The sequence below is a fragment of the Babylonia areolata genome, chromosome 24, assembly GCF_041734735.1.
Source record: "Babylonia areolata isolate BAREFJ2019XMU chromosome 24, ASM4173473v1, whole genome shotgun sequence".
Taxonomy (NCBI): domain Eukaryota; kingdom Metazoa; phylum Mollusca; class Gastropoda; order Neogastropoda; family Buccinidae; genus Babylonia; species Babylonia areolata.
Window position 1 is genome coordinate 30,132,830 of NC_134899.1, and position 17,578 is coordinate 30,150,407.

A 17,578-nucleotide genomic window follows, 5' to 3' on the forward strand; every position below is an offset into this window, starting at 1 on the left:
GTCTACCCACATGATGAACAGATGCATACACATTGTGTTTGGGGTGTGTTTAACAGCAACATTTGGTACCCACTGGAGTTGTCTCGTCTCAACAAATGTTTCACATTCCGTGTAAATCTACCCACCAGGTGTATAGATGCTTACACATTGTGTTTGGGGTGTGTTTAACAGCAACATCTTGTACCCACTGGCATTGTCTTGTCTCAGCAAATGTGACACATTCCATGTAAATCTACCCACCTGATGAAGATGTTTGTGTTGTGTGTTTGGGGTGTGTTTAATAAGAACATCTCATACCCACTGTAAGTTGACTCCGCAAATGTTATCACATCCCATGTAAATCTACCCAAGTGATGAAAATGTTCAAACTGTTTTGAGTATGTTCAACAGGAACATCTCATCATATCCACTGGATTTGAGTCACCCAGTGTGTTACGGTCTGTGTAAATCTACCCACATGATGAAGATGTTTACACTGTGTGTTTGGGGTGTGTTGAACAGGTACATCCTGTACCCACTGGACCTGTACAATGACAGTGCTCAGTACGCCTTGATGCGCTTCAAGAAACAGTTTCTCTATGATGAGGTGGAAGCTGAGGTACGTTCCCCTTCTTCCCTCCCTTTTTTTTTTTTTCTTTTTGTTAGTGTTTGTTGTCTTGTGACGTAGCTGTTGTTGAAGGTATAAACACACACACATGAATACATACATAAGCATGTTGATGCATACAATGATACATATGCATACATTGATACATAAAAAAAAGACAACAACAAAAAAACAAACAGAATAAAAACAGATTTCCCCAGTTGTTGGGATTTTTTTTTCTTTTCGTTTTTTTTAACCTCTGCAAAGGGAGTTGTGTTTTCATGTGGTTTGTTTGTTGTTGGTTTTTTGTTTTTGTTTTGTTTGTTTGTGTGTATTGTTTTATTTCTTGTCCGTCAGCAGGATTACTCAGAAAAGTTGTGGATGGATTTTCCTGAAATGTTGTGTAAGTGTCTTGTGTAAGTCATGGTGTGTTAGTGTCTTGTATAAGTCAAGGACCAGCTGATGAGATGTTGGTAATTGTGTCCTGTGTTGTTATGTATTCAGTTATACAGTCTTCAGTCTCTTATCAGATTTTCCTTTGCTATTACTTAAACGCGATAGTCATGTCAGTTTACAAAATTATGACTTGCTCTGAATGGGAAAATGTCTTTTTCTTAACCAAGAAGAATCCATAAGTAAACTGACTTGTGGCTAAGAAAGAGAGTGCAAAGAAGAGTCCTGTTAGTGTTTTAATTAGTTTTCTTCTGTTGCTGATTTCTGTTGGATCTGTTAATGTTTCATAACCCTGATGCCCCACAACTCTTTTCTTTGTGTTGTGGCCGTGATTTGTGTGTTGCTGTATTGTTTGTCTGTTGCTGTGTTTCTGGTCACGGCCCATAGAGAGCGTTACTGTGTTTCTGTGAGCAGCAGTCCCAGTGACACATGACACATGAGTTGTTTCTCCTCTTTTTTTTTCCGCAGCAGATGTGTCTATACATCTGTCTGCATGCTCTGACACCTTGAAACTGACACTGTGTTGTCTACAGGTCAACCTGTGCTTTGACCAGTTTGTGTACAAGTTGAGTGACCAGATCTTCGCGTACTACAAACATCTGGCTGGAAGGTATTTTTGTTTTGTTTCTTCCACACAACCCCCCACACCTGCCCACCTCCCACAACTGTCCGTGTCTGTCTCGTGTTTGTTTCTTGATGTTTTTGTCTCCTGTGTGTTTGTGTGTGGATGGCATTGTGAATATACAACTTAAGTGTGGAAATTCTTTTCTCTGTTTATTGAATAAAACAGGTTTGGAAATAACTATGCTGAACGTCAAAAGAGGGTTTGAGTTCAATGTAACACAAAAAATAGAATGTATAAATTTGATTAGGTAAACTGACAAGTGATCCATCACACTCATTTTAACATTTGTGCAACATCCAGAAACAACAAATCAAGCATTCCATTAGTTATTGGCCAGAAATGATTTTTACAAATTGGCATTTCATTTTAAAAAAATTATCATCAGGTTGGTCAGGACAGCTGAAGCAGTATCATTTCATCATAGCAAATCCCTGTGCAGATTTTCTTTTAAAAAGATTCATTAAAATTTTATCACAATTTGACATGAGACAAAATATACATAGACAACATGGCACAAACTGGAAGACAGCAGGACAAAAGAAAATAGGGTGGAAAAAAACAAAAACAAAAAAAACTTGTTCAATTTGATAATCTGCTTCAATAAAGAATTCTAAGCCAGTCTTTAATTTGTTCGGTTTTTTTCCCCTCCCCCCATCCGCCTTCCCACCTGTCCCCCACCCCTCCAGCATTCTCCTGGACAAGCGGTTCCGAGCGGAGTGCATGAACGCAGGGGAGAAGATCCAGTTTCCGACAGCCAACCGGTACCACACGCTGCTCAAACAGCGGCACGTGCAGCTCCTGGGTCGCTCCATCGACCTTGACCGGCTTATCGCGCAGCGCGTCAACGCAGCCCTGCAGAAAGCCCTGGATGTGGCCATCTCCCGCTTCGAGGTCGGCGACATCACCGGCATCATCGTAAGTCTGCGGCTGTTGAGGTGGTGGTGGTGGTGTTGAGATGATGGGGTAGGGTGGGGTTGTGTTTTCAGGGGGATTTTTTGTGTTTTTGTAGTTGTTGGTTGGTATGTGTGTGTTTATGTATGTGCTTTTGTATGTTTTTGTGTGAGTATGTGGGTGGTTGGGTAGGTAGGTAGTGATGATCTGTTGTTGGACAGAGGGTGGTGATGGTTGGTTGGGTAGTGTTGGTCCATTGTTTGGAAAATGTGGGGGTGGTTGGGTAGGTAGGCATGATGATCTATTGTTGGACAGAGGGTGGTGATGGTTGGTTGGGTAGTGATGGTCCATTGCTCAGAAAGAGGGTGGGTAGTGATGGTCCATTGCTCAGAAAGAGGGTGGGTGGGTGGGTAGTGATGGTCCATTGTTCAGAAAGAGGGTGGGTAGTGATAGTCCATTGCTCAGAAAGAGGGTGGGTAGTGATGGTCCATTGTTAGGAAAGAGGGTGGTTGGGTGGGTATTGATGGTCCATTGTTAGGAAAGAGGGTGGTTGGGTGGGTAGTAATGGTCCATTGCTCAGAAAGAGGGTGGGTGGGTGGGTAGTGATGGTCCATTGCTCAGAAAGAGGGTGGGTGGGTGGGTAGTGATGGTCCATTGTTAGGAAAGAGGGTGGGTGGGTGGGTAGTGATGGTCCATTGCTCAGAAAGAGGGTGGGTGGGTGGGTAGTGATGGGCCATTGTTAGGAAAGAGGGTGGGTGGGTGGGTAGTGATGGTCCATTGTTAGGAAAGAGGGTGGGTAGTGATGGTCCATTGTTAGGAAAGAGGGTGGGTGGGCGGGTAGTGATGGTCCATTGTTAGGAAAGAGGGTGGGTGGGTGGGTAGTGATGGTCCATTGTTAGGAAAGAGGGTGGGTAGTGATGGTCCATTGTTAGGAAAGAGGGTGGGTAGTGATGGTCCATTGTTAGGAAAGAGGGTGGTTGGGCGGGGTATGATGGTCCATTGCTCAGAAAGAGGGTGGGTAGTGATGGTCCATTGCTCAGAAAGAGGGTGGTTGGGCGGGTAGTGATGGTCCATTGCTCAGGAGGGTGGGTAGTGATGGTCCATTGTTAGGAAAGAGGGTGGTTGGGCGGGTAGTGATGGTCCATTGCTCAGAAAGAGGGTGGGTAGTGATGGTCCATTGCTCAGAAACAGGGTGGCTGGATGGATAGCAATGGCCCATTGTTGGGAAACAGGGTTGAGGTGGCATTTCCCAAGTTAGGAAGATTTGTTTTGAAAGAAAAATAAATCTTTTTTTTCTTTCTTTTTTTAAGTCATTTGCATACACATGTATGATTTGTAAGTGTTCCCACTCTCTTGCATTCACAAACAAGTTGGCATGCATACACACTTGCAGATGCACAGACTTGTCACTTCACTCTCCCCTTCTCCTGTCCCCCTTTTCTTAACTAATTGATTATAATGATGAAGTTTTACATGTGCACTTAGCTCTTGCTTAGTACTTCTGTTGCATATGCACACACAGTAGAAAAGACCTAGTTCAGAGGCATGCTGAAGAAAATACAAATGGCTCCAAGGTCTTCCTTGTTATTATGAGACATACATTTAGAGGCATAGAAAACATGTATACATAACATTATTAACATCATCGGTACTAATAGAGCACATTCTTCAGTCAGGAGCAAGCTCTAATTGCTTAACTAACTTGGAGTAATTTGAACAACAGGCTGCCTGTCGAGGTAGAGCAAACCGACAGCTGCCTTTAGATGCTTATCATTTATTTCCTGTGTCATTCAGTCAGGCTTCAGTCACATGCTCGTGTGCACGCGCACGCGCGCGCACACAAACAAAACGCAACGCAATGCAACGCAACGCAATGCAACGCAACGCAACGCAATGCAACACAACACAACACAACACAACACAACACAACAACACACACACACACACACACACACACACACACACACACACATGTATTGTATTTTTTGTCACAACAGATTTCCCCTTTGTTAAATTCAGGTTGCTGTACTTGGGGAGAATGTGTTGCCACAGTGCAGCACCACCCTCATAATGTTTCATGTGTTTTATTCTGTCTGCAAATTTATATTTGTATTTTTCTTTTTATCGCAACAGATTCCTCTTTGTGAAATTCGGACTGCTGTCCCCGGGGAGAGCGCATCGCTTCACTACAGCGCCACCCTTTTTGTTTTTCCTGCATGCAGCTTTATGTGTTTTTCCTATCAAAGTGGATTTTTCTACAGAATTTTGCCAGGAACAACCCTTCTGTTGGGATCTTTTATGTGCGCTAAGTGCATGCTGCACACATGATCTCGGTTTATCGTCTCATCCGAATGACTAGCGTCCAGACCACCACTAAAGGTTTAGTGGAGGGGGAGAAAATATCGGCGGCTGAGCCGTGATTCGAACCAGCGCACTCAGATTCTCTGGCTTCCTAGGCGGACGTGTTACCTCTGGGCTATCACTCCAAGCATCCAGACCGCAGCTTGTGGTCTTGTGAAACAGAAGAAAATTCTGGCAAGTGTGGGATTCGACCCTGTGCCCTTTGATTCTCTTGCTTCTTAGGTGTACACTTTACCACTGGACCACCACTCTGCTCTTTGTGCATGTTAAAGGTTTTGTTTTATCTTTCTTCTCTTCCAGGAGCTTGAACAGCTGATTGAGAGTAACCGGCTGACACACAAGCTTCTGGCAGAGTACCTGACGCTGAATGACTTTGATGCCATGCTGCGAGAGGCCAACCACAATGTATCAGCCCCCTATGGCCGTATTACCCTGCATGTCTTCTGGGAACTGAACTATGACCTCCTGCCCAACTACTGCTACAACGCTGCTTCCAACAGGTGTGTGTGTGTATGTGTTGGGATGAGGTGGGGTGGTGTGAGTGTTGTGTGTGTGTTTGGGTGGTGTGGTGTGTGGTGTGGTGTGTTTTGTGTGTATGGGTGTTGGAGGATTGGGGGGTGAGTGTTGTGTGTCTGTGTGTGTGTTTTGTTTGTGTGTTGTGGCTGATTATTTTGTGGTTGTATGTTTGTGTGTATGTGCGCACATGTGTATGTGTGTGTGTGTGTATCTGAGTGAGTGAGAGAGAGAGAACTGTGTGTGGTCTTTCACAGTGGACTTAATCCTCCATTTGGTTTCAGTATATCAGAATTTAATTGGACTGGTGTAGGTAAATATGAATTTGCTTGAAGTTCATACCTGCACACACATGCTCACACAAACATGTACACATGTGCACACACACTCTTGCACAAATAAACACACACACACACACACACACACACACACACACACACACACAAACACACACACACATATATGCACCAGTTCACAAACACTCAAACCAACACACACACACACATGCATGCTCACTGGTTCAAGCTCTTACAGCATCATGTTGTGCAATAAAAACTAACTGAAAGATCAACACTCATCACAACAGAACTCCCACACAACCACAGTCTCCGTCTCTTCTGATATGTCGATACACACGCAGACCACATCAATACAGTCACCTAGATAGATTCCAGTAAGCTTAGTTCTGTGTCCTTTGTTCCCAGGTTTGTGAAGACGCAGCTGACATTTGAAAAGGAGACGAAGAGAGACAAGCCACCCAACCCCTCGGCCTATTACATCTGGGGCAGCAAGGTGGGTGTGGGCACAGTCTGTCCCAGCTCCTGCCTGTCAGATTTGGGCTGCACTGCTGACGCTCTGTGTGACCGTGGCTTTCAACACTTCCAAAAGTTATAGACTGCATGACCGTGGCTTTTAGGACTTTCAGAAATTCTATAATTTCTGATTGATTTTTAACACTTCCAAAAGTTCTAGACTTTGTGACAGTGGTTTTCAAGACTTCCAAAAATTGTAGACTTTGTGACAATGGTTTTTAAGACCTCCAAAAATTCCAGACTTACGACTTCCAAACATTTTAGACTTTGTGACAGTGGTTCAGCTTCCGAACATCCCAGACTTTATGACATTGGTTTTCAAGACTTCCAAAAATTGTAGACTTTGTGACAGTGGTTTTTAAGACTTCCAAAAATTCTAGACTGTGACTGGTTTTTAAGACTTTCAAAAATTCTAGACTTTGTAACAGTGGTTTTTAAGGCTTCAAAAAATGCTAGACTTTGAGCAGTAGTTTTCAAGACTTCTACAAATTCAAGACTTTGTGACAGTAGTTTTTGAGACTTCCAGAAATTCTAAACAGTGTGATCAGTTTGAGTGATTGGATCTAAAAATGTGTTCTCTATGTGTTCTAAATGCCTGATCAGTGGATTGGGTTCTGCAAAAGTAAGGCATCTGCTCCCTTTTTTTGTTTTTCCCCCAGCAGATGTGGTGTAGCACATGTATATAGATATGTCCTTCCTTGAAACTTAAACCGTTCTCTGTTTGTAAATCACCTGAAAATGACCCTTCAACAGCAGCAGCAAGTAAGAGTTTTTTTCAAGGCTGTGTTTTTTTTTCTCTTGCAGCGTCTGAACACCTCGTTTGCCACTATCTTCAGCCTGTACTCTGGCTTCATCGGGGCCCCACACTTTAGGGCCATCTGTCGTCTGCTGGGCTACCAGGGCATCGCTGTTGTCATTGAGGAGCTCCTCAAAACCATCGAGACCTTTGTGAGTCGCTGGCTTTGTGCCGCAGTGCACAGGCAATGCTAGAAATGCATGTTGCAAGAAGCGTTTTCTGCAGGGCTGGAACTGTGCTTTGGTGTACAGGCAGCACTGGAAATATGTGGTGCATTATGTTCTGGTAGGGCTGGAACTGTGCTTTGGTGTACAGGCAGCACTGGAAATATGTGGTGCATTATGTTCTGGTAGGACTGGAACTGTGCTTTGGTGTATAGGCAGCACTGGAAATATGTGGTGCATTATGTTCTGGTAGGGTTTCGACATGATCCACCTGAATATAAAATCATTTATATTATTGCTTCTTTTTTTTCTTTAATTCATTCCTGAAAAGATCTTCCCACCCAAAAATGCACTTCTCATTTATGATTTGTTTAAGGGGCATAAGGAAGTAATAAAACATATCTTAGCTTTCACCCATTTTCTCAACACAATATCTTAAACATTTCTGCCCTTCAGGTTCTTAAGTTCTTAAAAAGTGTTTTAAGTATGTGGTAGACGTCTAGACTTCAACTCGACTCAACTTGACTTGCATTGACTCAACTTCATTCACTTTCATGAAATCCAAAAAGAACAAAAAAACCAAAGACATTGTCATCTTAGGTGCAAAGCTATGGTATTTTGAATGCTGCCTTATGGCCTCTGACGTACTGTGTGATGGCTGACGGGGAGAGTTGTGTTGTGTGGTGCAGCTGAAGGGGACGACACTGGAGTACATGAAAACCCTGATGAAGGTGATGCCGGATATCTGCAAGCTGCAGCGCTATGACTACGGCTCCCCGGGTACGATCACATGCACAAGCACAGTCACGCATGTATGCACGCATCCATGCGTGCGCGCACACACATATACACACACACAAAACACATTACAGCACAAAACCAACACACTATTCAGCACCACACCACACCACACTACTCCACACCACACCACACTGACACAAATACACACACACACACACACACACACACACAATGACTAGTGTAATCAGAAATGTGTTAGAATTCATACATCCAAAAGCTGAGACCGCAGTTTTTCTGATCTTTTTTTAATTTTTTTTTTATAAAGTTCCATTTATTTTTTAGGTTTTATTTTCTTATTTTGTGTGTGTTTTTTTTTTGTTTGTTTTTTATTGTTGTACTTAATTAAATTGATTTGAAATGTTTGTAATGTCCTCTTTCAATTGAAGCTGTTAAGCACAGCATCTGATACACTGTCCGTAATGCAGAAATTCAGAGTGTTTTTTTGTTTTTTTTACACTGTCAGCTTCATCAAGAAGCAGGGATACGAACTAAAATTTAAGAGCAGCAACTCTGATTAGATATTATTGTTCCAGTGATTGTATCGGTTTGTTGTTTCCTCAGTGCAGGTACTTTGTTGTTTTGGGTGCTCAGTTTGTCACAGATGTACACGCAGAAAGAGTGATTGGCATTGCTCAGAGGATACAGTTCATGTGTGAAACGGAAGGCCATGTGTAAGGGCCCAGAACCAGTGGACTGTTCAGAGAGTGTGCTTGCACCAGAGTCTTGCCATTTGCCTGACCTGAGAATGTGCAGGTGTGTTTCGTGCAGGTGTCCTGATGTACTTCCAAGCCCAGCTGAACGACCTGATCCAGTACCCGGACCTGAGGACGGAGGTGTTCCAGAGCTTCAGGGAGATTGGCAACGCCATCCTGTTCTGCATGCTGGTGGAACAGTCACTGGTGAGGCACTGCTGTGCTTGTGATTAGTTTCACACGAGCTCTACTTCCTAGCTGGCCCCGCCGTTAAAGGATGTCTTGTCTTCGCCTTCTGCAAGTTTTATCTGGCCTAAAGAACGCAAGTCAGGGATACAAAGGGGAGGTAACCTACTTCCGGGAGGTTATCAGCCGTAGCTACTTTCGTTTTCTCCGTATAGGCGGGTAGCAGTTTTCACAGGACAGGAATCAGACCCCTGCTGTTGTCTGCACTAGTGGGTCATGGTAAGTATGTTAGATAAACATAATTTTAGGATAAAAAATTTATATTCAAGAGGGAAGTAGAATAAACATTACTTTCTTCCATCCAGCCCTTTGGTTAAAAAGGGAATAAAGTATATCATAACAGACATGTCTACTTTCCCAATTTGTGTTTTCAGAAGCCTTGGTGCGTGTGGGGGAGGGGAGGGGTGGTAGTGGGGACTGGATTTTTTTGTTTCCATTTTAGGAAACGGAAAAAAAATATACATATAACAATGTTCTGTCTTAATTTAGGTTTGATTATTATGACTGTAATTATCATCATGATGATGTTTATTATTATGACAGCTGTTGTTGTGTGTTGACAGACTCAGGAAGAGGTGCTGGATCTGAAGCATGCTGCCCCCTTCCAGAACATCATCCCCAAACCCTACATCCCTCCCAAAGGTAAGTCCGTCAAAGGTGAGTCCTCCATCCCTCCCAAAAGTGAGTCTGTCAAAGGTGAGTCTTCCGTCCCTCCCAAAGGTGAGTCTTCCGTCCCTCTCAAAGGTGAGTCCTCCGTCCCTCTCAAAGGTGAGTCCTCCATCCCTCCCAAAGGTGATTTAACCTTGTAAACTTTAATAGGTGTGTTACTGAAAAATATGTGGCTGGGTGCCTAGGATTCATGTAAAGAGGTGCCATTGCCTTTCATTGGTAAGGTATTTGTAGCTATGTTTCAATGATTCATGTACAGAGGTGTTGTTACCTGTCATTGTTAAGGTACGTGTGGCTGTGTGTCAGTGGTGTCCTTGATTCATGTACAGAGGTGTTGTTACCTGTCATTGTTAAGGTACATGTGGCTGTGTTTCACGTACAGAGGTGTCATTACCTATCATTGTTGAGATATGTCTGTCAATGATTAATGTACAGAAGTGTTGTTACCTGTCATTGTTGAGATAAGTGTGGCACTCTGTCAATGATTCGTGTACAGAAATGTGGTTACCTATCGCTGTTGAGATATGTCTGTCAGTGATTAATGTACAGAGATGTTGTTAAGATACATGTGACTGTGTGTCAGTGTTTCTTGTACTGAAGTGTTGTTACCTGTCATTGTTAAGATATGTGTGATTCTGTGTCAGTGTTTCATGTACAGAAGTGTTGTTACCTGTCATTGTTAAGATATGTGTGATTCTGTGTCAGTGTTTCATGTACAGAAGTGTTGTTACCTGTCATTGTTAAGATATGTGTGATTCTGTGTCAGTGTTTCATGCACAGAAGTGTTGTTACCTGTCATTGTTAAGATATGTGTGGCTGTGTGTCAGTGTTTCATGTACAGAAGTGTCATTACCTACCATTGTTGAGATATGTCTGTCAATGATTAATGTACAGAAGTGTTGTTACCTGTCACTGTTAAAGTATATGTGGCTGCGTATGAATGTTAAATGTACAGAGGTGTTGTTACCTGTCATTGTTGAGATATACATAGCTGTGTTCTTTCCACAGAGGGCAAAGACCTGCGTGAGCGAGAGCAGGAGGTGAAGAGCGTGATGAAACAGCTGGAGAAGAAGTACTCTGCCCTGCAGGTCGTGTCGGTCATCAAGAAACTGGGCAACCAGACTGTACGTATCCACACCAACACTGGACACTTCAAAGCAGCTCCAATTACAGTGTCCGGTTCAGTTTCTCAAGGAAACGTCACAGCGTTGAGACAAATCCATATTCGCTGCACCACATCTATGAGGCAGATGTCAACCCATTGGGCAAGTCAGGTGCATGCATATATATTTGTGTACCTATCAGAGTGGATCTCTTCAACACAGTGTTGTCAGAGGACAACACTTATGTTGCCATGGTTTTTGACTCACTTGTGTAAACAAAGTGAGTCTATGTTTTAACCCGGTGTTCGGTTGTCTGTGTGTGTGTGTGTCCGTGTGTCTGTGTGTCCATGGTAAACTTTAACATTGACATTTTCTCTGCAAATACTTTGTCAGTTGACACCAAATTTGGCATAAAAATAGGAAAAATACAGTTCTTTCCAGTCATCTTGTTTAAAACAATATTGCACCTCTGGGATAGGCACAAAAAAATTTAAAAAAGAAGCCTAATTATATGCAAACTGCATTTACTGTTATATTTATATTTTTTGTATTCTCTAAACTTGGCACTTTGACCTCTTATTCTGACACAACAACAAGAGGAGTCATTATTATCATTTTTTGTTCAAACAGGAACTTCTTTTGCTAAGCATGGAATTTTTATTTATTTTGCAAACGTTTTGGTGCAGATAGTAAAAAAGGGAAATGACTCTGTAATTAATGCTAGGGGACTTAATTTATCACAAGTGAGTCTTGAAGGCCTTGCCTCTCTTGTTTTTCAGTGTGCCAAGTGTGTGCTGCACACGGGACCGCAGTTTATCGTCTCATCTGAATGACTAACTGCTCATTTTGATTATTCTGTCAAACCTGGGGGAAAGGGGGGCAAGACAGGGATTTGAACCCAAATCCTCATGGACACTGTATTGTCAGATAAGCATTTTATCCATTCTGTCACCTTCTTCGTTACAGAGTTTTCAGACAGCAATGATTTGTACTTGGATAAGCTTAGTTGGGAAACATTTTCCTTGTTTACACCTTCATGGTTTATTTTTTCATCACAGGGTCAAACTTATGGACCAAGCGTTAAAGAAGTCATGTGTTGAAATCAGTCCGTTCTATAATCACTTGTCAGTGGTGCACATCATTCTGCTGACTCACAATGTGGCAGTTACTAATGTTTTGTTCTGTTTTTGTAATGATGAAACGGTTTATATCTAATGACAATATCTGATGAGGAATTTGGGAGAACAAAAACAACAACTGAAGAAACTAATATGATACAAGATACAGAATACCAGATCAAGACCAATAATCATAAGTGTTTATATCTGACAACATCTGATGAGGAAACAGGTGAAAACACTACAACGCTACAACAATGTCAGAAATACTGTCAGAATCAAGATGCAAGTATTTCAACAATAATAACTACAGCATCAACAAAATATATATGAAAAATAACCCCTTCTACCACACTGCCTCCCCTCGATTGTCAGCAGTGAAACAGGTAAAGTATGACAATATCTGCTAGAAATATGACGCCAGTATTTCAGTACTATAATGATAAGAAAACATCCCCCACCCCTCAAAAAAAAAAAAAAAAAAGACCAAAAAACCAACTCACCTCATCTGCCCCACCACCTCCCCCCTCCTCAGTGAATTCCTGGATCCCTGTTTCATAGTTACCTTTGAGCATTCCTGAAATTTGACTTAGGCTGCAGGTATTATTCCATCGATTTTCTTTTCAATTTGTTAATGTTACAATTTAATATCAGCAGGATGTTGATCGCACTGGTCTTATTGATTAACACATCGTCTTTTTGTCAGTAAACGCATCAACAATTCCTTTTTTTTTAGTTCCAGATAACAAAATATTCTTTTACCTATCCCACCACCACTGCTGCCTCCTTACATTTCAGCAAGCTGACATCGCAGCGGAGGGTGACCTCCTGACCCGTGAGCGGCTGTGCTGTGGGCTATCAATGTTTGAGATCCTGCTGACACGCGTCAAGACGTTCCTGGACGACCCAGTGTGGCAGGGTCAGCCCCCGGCCAACGGTGTCATGAACGTGGACAAGTGCTCTGAGTTCCACCGCCTGTGGAGCGCCATCCAGTTCGTCTTCTGCATCCCCGTCGGGGAGCACGAGTACACCATTGAGTGAGTGTGGAGAGGAGTGTGTTGTGGGTATGGTCTTGAGTGAGTTTTGTGTGTTGGGAGTACACCATTGAGTGAGCATGGGGACGAGTGTGTTTGTGTTGTTGGTACACCATTGAGTGAGTGTGTTTGTGTTGTGAGTACGCTGTTGAGTGAGCGTGTTTGTGTTGTGAGTACGCCATTGAGTAAGTGTGGAGAGGAATGTGTTTGCTTTGTGAGCACGCCATTGAGAGTGTGTTGTGTTGTGGGTACACCATTGAGTGAGTGTGTGTGTGTTGTGGGTGCACCATTGAGTGAGTGTGGAGAGGAGTGTTTGTGTTGTGAGCACGCCATTGAGTGACTGTGGGGAGTAGTTGTGTTGTGTTGTGAGTACACCATTGAGTGTGTTGTGTTGTGAGTACACCATTGAGTGAGTGTAGGGAGAAGTGTGTTTTGTTGTGGGTACACTATTGAGTGAGTGTGGAGAGGAGTGTGTTGTGTTGTGAGTACACCATTGAGTGTGGAGAGGAGTGTGTTGTGTTGTGTTGTGAGTACACCATTGAGTGAGTGTGGAGAGGAGTGTGTTGTGTTGTGAGTACACCATTGAGTGAGTTTGGAGAGGAGTGTGTTGTGTTGTGAGTACACCATTGAGTGAGTGTGGGGAGGAGTGTGTTGTGTTGTGAGTACACCATTGAGTGAGTGTGGAGAGGAGTGTGTTTGCGTTGTGGGTACACCATTGAGTGAGTGTGGAGAGGAGTGTGTTTGCGTTGTGGGTACACCATTGAGTGAGTGTGGGGAGGAGTGTGTTTGTGTTGTGAGTACACTATTGATTGAGTTTGGAGATGAGTGTGTTGTGTACAATACGATGCAATGCAGTGCAGTGCAGTGCAATATAATCTGATCGGAAATTACATGTGCATTCAAAGGCTCGTCACTCACACCAATCAGTCTCTCAGCCCAAAGTTGAGTCTAAGATATATTTGAGCACAGCAGAATTTTAACTTGAAAGTGAAAAGACTGATTTCAGATATGAAAGTGATAAAAACTTAATAGCTTTCTTTATAACACAGTAAGAGAAATTATGATATGTATTTTAAAGTAAACTAAGAAGCACTATTTCCAGTAAAAGAAATTATAATGTGTATCTTAAAGAAAAACTAAGAAGCGCTATTTCTGAATAAGAGACACTTTGATAAAATTACCGTTTTGTATTTATAATTTATACAATGGCATTTTGTGCAATAAAAATATCACATTCTTAGATGCCATATAAAAGGTATGTTTTGATTTTATCACATGCATTAAGAAACATTGATCTTCAGAATAAGAAATCCTATTCCAAGTTATCAGAAATTATTTTTTTTAAATGCAGGCACAGAAGATATGCATTAAACATAATATTTTAACAAATATGTGAACAAACACTTCCATAAACACGGGAGACAACTATCTGCAAAAACATTTTTAAAAAGACCACAGTTTTTAACATATAAACAATGTTTGCACTTATTAATCATTGAGTACACCATTGAGTGAGTGTGGAGAGGAGTGATTTGTGTTGTGAGTACACCATTGAGTGAGTGTGGAGAGGAGTGATTTGTGTTGTGAGTACACCATTGAGTGAGTGAGGAGAGGAGTGATTTATGTTGTGAGTACACCATTGAGTGAGTGAGGAGAGGAGTGATTTATGTTGTGAGTACACCATTGATTGAGCGTGGTGAGGAGTGTGTTGTGTTGGGGGTACACCATTGAGTGAGCGTGGTGAGGAGTGTGTTATGTTGTGAGTACACCACTGATTGAGCGTGGTGAGGAGTGTGTTGTGTTGGGGGTACACCATTGAGTGAGCGTGGTGAGGAGTGTGTTGTGTTGTGAGTACACCATTGAGTGAGCGTGGTGAGGAGTGTGTTGTGTTGTGAGTACACCATTGAGTGAGCGTGGTGAGGAGTGTGTTGTGTTGTAAGTACACCATTGAGTGAGCGTGGTGAGGAGTGTGTTGTGTTTTAAGTACACCATTGAGTGAGCGTGGTGAGGAGTGTGTTGTGTTGTGAGTACACCATTGAGTGAGCATGGTGAGGAGTGTGTTGTGTTGTGGGTACACCATTGAGTGAGTGTGGTGAGGAGTGTGTTGTGTTGTGAGTACACCATTGAGTGAGCGTGGTGAGGAGTGTGTTGTGTTGTAAGTACACCATTGAGTGAGCGTGGTGAGGAGTGTGTTGTGTTGTGGGTACACTATTGAGTGAGCGTGGTGAGGAGTGTGTTGTGTTAGGAGTACAGTATTGAGTGAGTGTGGTGAGGAGTGTGTTGTGTTGTGGGTACACCATTGAGTGAGCGTGGTGAGGAGTGATTTGTGTTGTGAGTACACCATTCAGTGAGCGTGGTGAGGAGTGTGTTGTGTTTTAAGTACACCATTGAGTGAGCGTGGTGAGGAGTGTGTTGTGTTGTGAGTACACCATTGAGTGAGCATGGTGAGGAGTGTGTTGTGTTGTGAGTACACCATTGAGTGAGCGTGGTGAGGAGTGTGTTGTGTTGTGGGTACACTATTGAGTGAGTGTGGTGAGGAGTGTGTTGTGTTGTGGGTACACTATTGAGTGAGCGTGGTGAGGAGTGTGTTGTGTTGTGGGTACACTATTGAGTGAGTGTGGTGAGGAGTGTGTTGTGTTGTGGGTACACCATTGAGTGAGCGTGGTGAGGAGTGTGTTGTGTTAGGAGTACAGTATTGAGTGAGTGTGGAGAGAAGTTATGGCTAAAAGGGAAAGAGGAGTGTGTTGGGTTGGGTTGTGAAACCAGTGTATGTATTTAAGTGTTGAAAATGTTGATGCTTTTCTCTTACTTTCTGATGATAGGACAAAAAACAAAACAAAAAAAAAAACAAACAACAACAACAAAAAACAAAACAAAAACCAACAAAAACAAAAAGAAACATAATGAAGATATCAGCTGTTTTCTCAAGCAGGGATGCATGCGAAAGAGTAGCTTTATATATCACTTGCATGTATGTGTGTTGTTTTGTTGTTTGTTTGTTTGTTTGGTGTGTGTGTGTGTGTCCTTGAGTGAAGAGGAGACACTATTATTCTGTGTGTATGTGTTGGCAGACGCAAGTGTGACACTTTTGGGGGGGAGTGAGTTGTGTTGCTATGTGTTTTGTTGTTTGTGTGTGTGTATGTGTTATGTATGTTATATGTGTGTATGTTGTGTATGTTCGTGGGTTTATTTCCAAGTCTAACAGCACCATCCAGTGTGTGAGGAAGACGGTTTAAATGAATAAACACCACCAACACGCTGTGACTGATGATGTGTGCAGAGAGCTGTACAGAGAGGGCCTGTGTATGTGTTGACAGACACAAATGTGACACTTTTGGGGAGTGTGTTGTGTTGCGTTGTGGGTTTTTGTGTATGGGTGTGTGTTGCGTATGGTCTTTGGTTTATTTCCAAGTCTGACGGCACCATCCAGTGTATGAGGAAAGACGGTGTAAACGAATGACCACCACCAACGCGCTGTGACTGATGATGTGTGCAGAGAGCTGTACGGAGAGGGCCTGAACTGGGCAGGGTGTGCCATCATCGTGTTGCTGGGTCACCAGAGACGCTTTGAGGCCCTGGACTTCTGCTACCACGTGCTTAAGGTCAACCGTGTCGACATGAAGGACGAGATGGTCAAATGCATCGTAAGTGTCTTGCTCATGAGGGTTTTGCACTCTGTGTGTTTGTGTGTGTGTGTGCGTCCACCATCAGTATATTACATTGTGCTGATTCCCCCATCAGTGTTACCAGGGATCTTTCAGATAAAAAACAGTTTCTCCACCTTTTGGAAATTCTGTGCTAGAAATTTCCTCTTTTCTGTTGCTCCATTTGTTTCTGCCTTTTTTTTTTCCCTCTTCAGTATTGTCTGCTTTTCCTGCCTTCCCAGTCCATCCTCCTGCTTTTTTTTTCAGCAAACTGGCACTTTTATTATTGTGTTTTCTGCTGTCTGTGATAGACATCAGTGCTGTTTGGCTATGGTGATTTTAACACTGGGATGGACATTATGGAATATAGCCTTTTTTGTGTATTTTTATGTGGCTTTGAAGTATTTTTTATACTTTTCTACAATTTTTTGCAATCTTGGGACAATAAATTATGCAGAAGGGTTTTGACTTCCTCAGCACAGCCTAATATTTTTTTGTCTCAAACAAGTTAAAGAGCTGAATGGATGAGATGATGGAGTCTCCCGTCGGTCTGATGGATGAGTAGGCAGGCAGGCTTATCTGTCGGTGTGTGTCGTCATATGGGAGAAGAGGCCGATTCTGGATGCACAGCACTTCCCACAGGTGTTGCAAGGGAAAACGTCTCCAGAAGTTGAGCCCTGCTTCCTTCGCTCACGCTTCTCTTTAATGGCCAGCATTCTCTTGTTTTCAAACATCTTTATGCCACTAGAGCACAGCATCCTCCAGTGAGAGCGGTCAAGGGCATCGGTTTCCTAGGAAGCGATGTCTGTGTCACAGGCTTTGAGGTTTGTCTTCAAGGTGTCCTTGAAGCGCTTGCAGGGTCTTCCAAGTTCACAGTGGCCCTCCTTCAGCTGGCCATACAAAAGCATCTTCAGGATCCTGCTGTCTGTCATATGGACAACGTGTCCTGTCCAGCGTAGCTGGCACTGGATCAGCAGGCTTTCAATGCTGGGCAGGCCGCTCCTCTCTAGGACCTGGAGGTTGGAGATCCTGTCTCGCCACTTTATGCCGAGGATCTTTCGTAGGCATCT

General features: G+C 42.9%; 1 protein-coding gene across 5 annotated transcripts in view; it reads left to right on the forward strand.

Annotated features, from left to right (window-relative positions):
• LOC143298513 (cytoplasmic FMR1-interacting protein-like) overlaps positions 1-17,578 on the forward strand; it is a 52,871-nt gene that overhangs the window by 23,371 nt on the left and 11,922 nt on the right. For 4 of the 5 annotated variants that reach the window (XM_076611356.1, XM_076611357.1, XM_076611359.1 and 1 more), the window contains 12 exons: positions 502-598; positions 1,573-1,649; positions 2,351-2,579; positions 5,217-5,416; positions 6,134-6,221; positions 7,046-7,189; positions 7,891-7,981; positions 8,771-8,901; positions 9,504-9,582; positions 10,618-10,733; positions 12,629-12,867; positions 16,361-16,976. In XM_076611356.1, the coding sequence (XP_076467471.1) occupies positions 502-598; positions 1,573-1,649; positions 2,351-2,579; positions 5,217-5,416; positions 6,134-6,221; positions 7,046-7,189; positions 7,891-7,981; positions 8,771-8,901; positions 9,504-9,582; positions 10,618-10,733; positions 12,629-12,867; positions 16,361-16,976 (2,107 nt within the window). Of the gene's footprint in view, positions 1-501; positions 599-1,572; positions 1,650-2,350; positions 2,580-5,216; positions 5,417-6,133; positions 6,222-7,045; positions 7,190-7,890; positions 7,982-8,770; positions 8,902-9,503; positions 9,583-10,617; positions 10,734-12,628; positions 12,868-16,360; positions 16,977-17,578 lie in introns of those variants that run through there. The other variant, XM_076611358.1, reaches the window with a different exon arrangement.